General features: G+C 35.1%; 1 protein-coding gene across 1 annotated transcript; it reads right to left on the bottom strand.

The window, feature by feature from the left end:
* Positions 1-773: 773 nt before the first annotated feature.
* Positions 774-6,975, bottom strand: LOC581208 (protein yippee-like 5). The gene is made up of 3 exons (XM_003726198.3): positions 6,852-6,975; positions 4,367-4,536; positions 774-3,840 (listed from the first exon to the last, which is right to left on the bottom strand). Exons 2-3 carry the CDS (start codon positions 4,505-4,507, stop codon positions 3,610-3,612), a joined length of 372 nt encoding a protein of 123 aa, XP_003726246.1. The 5' UTR covers positions 4,508-4,536; positions 6,852-6,975; the 3' UTR covers positions 774-3,609.
* Positions 6,976-7,823: the final 848 nt, after the last annotated feature.

Here is a 7,823-nt window from a genome sequence, read left to right as displayed (position 1 = left end):
GAACAAATAACAAAAATTGATTTAAATCCAAGTCTACTGACCTAAAGTGACCCTAGACTTTGACTTTGTGATCTAGAATTGGTGTCATGTGATTTGTGATACTTGATAACCCTTGGGTACAAGTTTCATGGAAATTGAACAAACACTTTTGAATTATGCTAAAATTTCAAAATCTTGATGTTGATGCCACATCAAAGTCCAAGTTTGCAGACCTGAAATGACATTTGACCTTGACTTTGTCACCTAAAAGACTAATCACATGGTTGGTGACACTCAATAACCCTTATGTTCAAGTTTCATGGAATAGGAATGTATACTTTTAAAATTATGATAAAAATTCAAAATCTTAACCTGATGCCACAATAAAGCCTAAGTTTGTTGACCCGAATTGACCTTTGACCTTGACTTAGTGACCTGAAATTCTACTCACATGATTGGGGATACTTGATTACCCTATAGTCCAAGTTTCATTGTATAAGAACTTACACTTTAAAAATTATATTAAAAATTCAAAAACTTAACCTCAGGTTAAGTTTTTGATGATGATGCCGCAACATAGTCTGAGGTTAAGTTTTTGATGTTGACGCCGCCGCCGCCGCCGTCACCGGAAAAGCGGCGCCTATGTCTCACTTTTTGCTACGCAGGCGAGACAAAAACAAAGTGAGGAATTCTGTAGGATACTCTTTTCTAAACAATATCAACCATCAATATCAATGAATAGCAACATTGGTACCTACAATACACACAGGTAAAAATGACAATGCACTTTTGAATTTTCAGAGAAAAAAAGCATACAGCATGCCATTTATTTCACCTTTTCTGTAGAAGCAAAATCTAAGGTATTCAGAAGTAAAATATACATGTATACAGAGAATGCCGGGAATGAACAATGAGGATAAGCTCATAAGCAAGTTTTAGTGTATTCATATACTACTACGTCATTGGATTCATTATCTCCCATATAACAAAACACCAACATTACCAATATAGATGCTTATAACCAGTTTCATCTACCAAAGGAAAAGTTGTTTACTTGTCACCATTTCTAGGACCAGATTTAGGTGTACCATATGAAGGAATAAACTGAGTGAATGTAATGATTTTTTTAAACTTTGATATTATAGTAGAGAGTGTATGAGTATCTTGTATGGTTATGACACGCCTATGAAATGTGGACCATTTACATTCTCTTGGAAGTAAGATTCCAGTCATAAACTTGAAGCTGAACAATGTTCTAGGTATGACTACAGCAGGGAGGTGTCATGTATTGAAAAGTTCTTTATTTCATAAAGTACGACGCGGAATTTTACATGAAATTTTACTGCTTTAAATTGGTTTAAGTTTTTCAATATTTAATAAACATCAAATAGAGTGTGTCTGACAAGTGTCCTTATAGTTATACAAGCTATAACAATTTTATGATAGCATGTACTATAAATATTAGAAGAAAGGTAAAATTAAATTTGAAGGCCAATGAATATTTTTCATAGAGGAATGATAGCAAAATAATTATACATTAGTATTTCAAATTGTAGATTATCTGCTTAAGTCAAAGAGGTTTCTACCACAACATAAGTGCCACATTATATACATGAGATACATTCATCTTATTACAAGACAAATTTGAATAAGGCACAACTAATGGCTATATGGAACTCTCCTCTTGTGCACTGCTTTTCAATTGTAATAAATGACCTGCCTAAAGCAGCCTAATACATAAGTTTGACAAAGCCATACAAGCATTTTAACCTATTGAATCATTATCACTTAGTTCAAACATTGCTAAGGACATTCATTGTTATGCTAATAACAAAATTAGAGGAAGAGAGACTGGCTATAAACAAAATTATTGATAGCACATGTCTTAAAATAACACTAGCTTGTCAGTGATTTATATTCCGGATTCCCATCCATTGGTACGCTGTATGAAAATATTCTTTGAGACAGAAAATAAACATGTTTTGCACACATTGTACATTGAATTCTTGAAGAAGAAAAAAACATTCGTCTAAAATTCTAGATATGAAAGCTTTCTTTGTATATGAGTAAAATCTTACCGGTAAGCATTTTCCGCAATGTATAAATTCTCTAAATTCTTCTGTTACAATTTTTAATCACTTCACTTTACATCTGCAATAAAGAAACCTAAAATAATGCTTCCTGTGTTTGTTTTTTTAGAAAAAATATATATTTACAAGAAATTAAGAAAATAACATTATAACATATATTTACCTTTCCCATCCAATCACCATTCTCTTAACCATCACACACACTCTTCTTATCTTCAATAACCATGTTGCATATTCAAATGACTTCCATTCCTTTCATTCTGAAATCTTTTATCTGCCAATGAAGATTAATCATTCTTAAAAATCCAAATAATGAAATATACACTTCATTATGATTACCAAGTACTGACTAGTATATAAACTAACATTTAAGATATAATCCTTGAATGGATAATAAGAAGGTTAAAACTCTCTCTACCACATGCCCCTAATAATGTGCACATGCAAAGGAGATGACAGAAATGATAATCAAATATATGTACTGTTTTTACATGTACATATATCTTGGATTTTGTAACTATTTTCATTACATGAAAATGTAGTTTTACATAACTTTAGTGTTTATGTTTAGACAATATAAGGAAATGAACACATTTCAAAGAGACCATAAGTGCCATTCAATGACTGACCTTAATAAAATGTTATCTGGAAATAAAGCAAAATCTTTTAAGACTGTCCAATTGGTAAACTCCATTGAAGAAATATTATCATAGTCCAATATAGCTTTTTTTTTCCTAAAAAAGCCAACATTTTTATACAAAATTTTTGAATTTTCCAAAACTACATGATGAAGGAAGTACCAAAATTAATGAAGGGGAAAAGATTTAGAATCAATTGGAAGTGCAAATGAAAATCTTCATTAATTTTCATCTACCGGTAAACAAAATTTAAACTTGACTTCTAAAGTGGCTGCAATATTTTTGGGGGGTTATAGATACATGTGTTGACATACCCCATTCATAGTGGTGGCTTGACTTGCATCAAGCGTAAGTTCACACTGAGCCCCCGCAAGATAATTCCTGATAAGAATACTCTCACCTACGCAAATTTATCCCACATAAGATCAATTTTTACTCAATTTTACCCCAACTGTGAATGAGGTATCATAATCACTAATGCTTATAAATGGTTAAAATGTTTAAGATTAATAGATCATTTAAATGAATCATATTTGAATTCATGATATTGCGATTTATGGATTTTAAGCAGTTAGGACAAAGATATGTCAAGATTTGATGAGAATTGGTTTGGATAGTATCTGTTTTTTTAAAGAAATCTGTAAACAACACTCTCCTGACATCTTCTTTTCTCACGATCTAATAAAGAAGCAATATACAGTGTAATGTACAATATGTACACAACTTTGGGACTAGTCCCATCTTTCTACACTGTACAATACCATCTCGGCACTGAAATTCTGTCTCTTCCCAGATTTAAATCATCTACCTTCTACATCCATCACATGGTGCATATCTTGTTCATAGTAGTTATCTTTCATGTCATGAAAGCTTCTGTGTACACTACAAGAGTATCCAGATCTTCAATTACTACTTGTATCGCTAGTGTTGGGCTCCTCAAATCCATCCCTCTCTGTGATAAGTGCCCTCTCAAGAATTGTGCGACCTTCCTTGTACCTCTGGTTATCCTCTGTCGCAAATTCATACATCCAGCCTAACTTGGTGTCACAGTTCTTACAGAAGACATCACGGACCATGTGCCGGCCGGTGATCATCATGCGATCCTGTACATCACTGTATGACAGATTCACAACCTGAAGGGGAAAAAACAAACATTTTCATTCATTCTTATATTATGGACACACATTCATACCATAACAATAATAAGAGCGGGTTAACGTATATCACACTTGACACTCTTGGGGCTCTATTCCCCTGGCTTTAAATAGCATGGCTGCTACATGTATATCCGTGCTTGAGCATTTCACAGAAGTAATTCCTGCCAGATACCCATTTACTTCACCTGGGTCAAATATAGACAAATTCTTGCCAATGAACATTAGAGCCGGGACTTGAACCACATACTTTGTGATCCTTAGTTCTTAGACTTTAATCCACTTGACCACAACACCTCTACAAATTATATAGAATACAGATCCTTGACTAACAAAAATATTCAAATTGTAACTAAGAATTCTATCCTGTACAGTAATCCTTTAAAGAATTTTACTCTGTACAATCTTTAACTCTGAAGCAAAGGGCAACAACTGCAAACTTTGTTTCAAGGAAGACAGATAACAAGTAGTAATTTTGTTATAAATCTATGCCATAAATAATTACCTTGTTGAAAAGGAAAGCTCTCCCTGTTGAACCAGTAAACCTTGTTGATAGTAACTCAGCTCGGTTGGTAAGATTGGAATCACAGTTGGCGCATGAATAGAGCCTGGTGCCACCCATGTGATCAAGGAACACACGACCCATCTTGGCAGATGAAGAGCGGTATCTAATATCTGAAACATGGAGAGAAAACAATTTCATTTGATAAATCAACTGCAAACATGCTGTTTTATTCCTTATGAATTACTAGAATGGCTTCTTTTAAAGCCATGGCAGCTAACAGACTCAAAATTGGAGATCATCTGACAACTGTATAAGGCAATTTCATAAACCCCTTCTTTCTTCATTGCTTGATTTTTACTTGATGCATCATTTGTCAGATAGACTCAATTACCCATGTAGAGTGAATGAATCTGAAACCGCGTGTTTTAAAATAGGAAACCACTCATCCTTAAATACATGTAAATTTCTGTGCAAGAACTATGGAGGGAAAAGAAAGTGATTGGTGGTTTCTAAATCTTCGCATATAATATATATGCTACAGTTTTACTACTACAGCACCTGTATGTCCACAGTGTCTGTAACTCTGCAATTCCAATAAAATAAATGATGTAATTAACACATTTCTGTTTCAATTGCAGCTATAAGTAGACCAAAAAATTATGCAAAATAGAGGTAAAATGATTGAAAAAAGTCTCTGATCTACTTTAATAAATTTATTTTCGAGGCTTGAAATGCTATCTTTTACATTAAAAAAGAAATCCTATATTGATTAATAATGAATGAGTATGCAGACGTGGGAACCCTTTTTTCAAATTATGTCAAAAATTACATTTTTTCAGTCATTTGGAAATGACACAACACTCAGCAGCCTTTATACAAGTTCTTTTAAAACTTGCTTTTGAGGAAATTCTTGGCATATTTCTCTTTTTATAATGTAGATCTAGGAATCCTTTTACATTACAGGCAAATGTACGGGGCACAGATAAAGCCAGGGCTCCCAATCATATGACGTGGGCAGTGATGTTTACCCCCATTGAAGACTAATTAGCATTGACCACTATGAATGATATGGGCGCTTGTTCACAACTGTGACCCTTTGGACCCATAACTCTGGCCGGGAGATACCAAACTGTAACACACCAAAATTCATCAAAATCTTCCACAATTGTTTAAATAATGGTCATGATTTAAAAGTTGTTATCTTTCTTAGGTGTTTTGTGTCAAACTTTCTTATCTTTTTTTTGAGTGTTTTTCCTGAAAACGAAGACATTCGTAAATTTGGTAAACACTTTCTTGCAGGTTTCATAGCAAACCGACCAAAATGCTCATCATCAATTCATACTGTGAATTACTTCATAATTACTTGCATGAATTTAAGGAGGATCCGAGATTACAGTTGCAAACTTCTATACACGGACGCGCACGCACCCCGGCCTAATGTTGGTTACACTTGTATTGCATGTGCAGCAGTTTGCCGTGAAACCTGTGAGTTGCATTGTCTACTAATGTCTTCGTTTTTAGGAAAAATACTCCAGAAAAGACAAGAATATTGACAAAAGTTAAACGGTTAAAAAAATCTGTCGGAGCTCCCTGGAGTTAGCAGCAGGGGCTCTGGTCCGAGAATGAGGATCATCCTCATAAATGCAGACAAAATGCGTTCTCAAAAATAAGGATCGTCTGCATTTTCGCGGACGTTTTTTTTTTCATCGGCGCTCTGCGGGTTTCGGGTTACCGAACCACCCACTAGTTGACCATCTACTTTTATGGGTTGTCCGTCTTCCCAAGGATTTATTGCTCATAATGTGAAAGTCTCTGTACAAAGTCAATGTAAAATGCATCAAGAAAATCATCACAGAATCTTTTTTTTTTGCATTGCCAATGCGCTGATCAAAAATATGAAACGTACTGCGAAAATGCAGACGATCTTTATTTTTGAGGATGCATCGTCCTCGTTTACGAAGATGATCCTCGTTTATGAAGACGATCTTTTCCCCCCGACCTGCGCCCCTACTGCCTGGTTAGTGTGACAACTGACAAGTCCCCGTCTCATTATCTGATTTTGTCTGTCATAATAATCTAGTCTATCTCAACCTCATGTAGAAATAACATGGACGGGAAAAATGCCAACAACAATTACAATATTTTCTATAGACTCTAGACCTATTCCATTTTAAGTTAGCGATTAGACTGTGTAACACCAACAGTTAGTTTTACCGTTTGTCCCTCTCTCACTCAAGTGTTATCATGTTTGTGTACCTTCTCATGCTCACAGATAGCTCACACACAAGTTAGTGCTGGCCCACTCTGTGGGCACTACACTGCTATGCAAAATTCATTGGCCCATCTACATCATGATCATGTAGTTCGTTCGCGCTTGGAGTCAGAAACAGACTGTATTTCATACTCATAGAATATGTAATTGAATACCCTGACCGCACAAACCAGTCTCAAAAAACGTACTAACAGAAGTAAATCATAAACTTACCACATCAATGCCTTATTTCTTCAATAAATTGAAAATTGTATGTTGTTAAATTCTCGCTAACCTCGTGCTCGCGCGACATCAAAACGTAAACATTGCGGAGTTACAGCGACCGATAATCAATACATCCAAGCTATCGACCAACAGAGCCTACATGATACACATAATTTGCACTGCAAATGTTGCAGACCCATCTCATTAATTTATCCGAGAGGAAATGATATAGGAAGATATGGCAATATAGCTCATTTTTTAGCAGATCAAAGCCAATGAAATTCTATAGGGACAAAACTCCAGACAATATATACGTGCCTAATCCCTATACACATTCTCTAGATCTGAGAAATACACAAATAACAAGCAATGCAGGGGTTGTATTCTGGGGGCCATTTCTCAAAACTGTTAAATTCTGCATATCTAGGACTATGGGATGTCTACGAACCTAGACTAAGACAGTTTCGAGAACCTGGCCCCTGAATACTAAGTTTTATACTATCTTTTATCCTAGTAAAACATTTTGTGATATAATAAATCTGTTGTGACAGTTAAAAGCATTTACCTTTAAATGAAAGATAAAACAGTTTGCAGAACATGGCCCAGGTCAAATGAAAAAGTGATAAGCCTACGTGGGACACTAAAAAATGAGAATATTTCAAATATTTTGATATTTATAAATCTGGATATACAGAAAACTGGGGCCTCCTTGTGGTTCGTGGATTGCAAGTTTGAAAAATAATCGATAAGATGCGAGTATTGTGAGGGGGGGGGGGAGGAGGGAATAGGTCGTCACATACCACATCATGCTTATCATTGGAGGATAAGTTAAAAAATGTAACAGTTCAGAGTTCAACATTTTCCCCTGATCTATTCCACATTTAACCATCTCCTTTATTTCTCCCACTATCTTTGCCCAATCCCTCCCTCTCTTCTTCTCTCTTTCTTTTGGTCTCTCTGTCTATCTGTCTCTCTCTCTCT

This window comes from Strongylocentrotus purpuratus, unplaced genomic scaffold (assembly GCF_000002235.5).
Source record: "Strongylocentrotus purpuratus isolate Spur 01 unplaced genomic scaffold, Spur_5.0 spur5_scaffold_5, whole genome shotgun sequence".
Classification (NCBI taxonomy): domain Eukaryota; kingdom Metazoa; phylum Echinodermata; class Echinoidea; order Camarodonta; family Strongylocentrotidae; genus Strongylocentrotus; species Strongylocentrotus purpuratus.
Note: the sequence above shows the minus strand (reverse complement) of the source record. Positions and strands in the feature narration are given on the sequence as shown.

Coding starts and splice junctions, on each gene's coding strand:
- LOC581208 (XM_003726198.3), bottom strand. CDS start 4,507: ATGGGTCGTGTGTTCCTTGATCACATGGGTGGCACCAGGCTCTATTCA. Junction 3,841..4,366: donor GAGCTTTCCTTTTCAACAAG/GTAATTATTTAT, acceptor TTTCCCCTTCAG/GTTGTGAATCTGTCATACAG.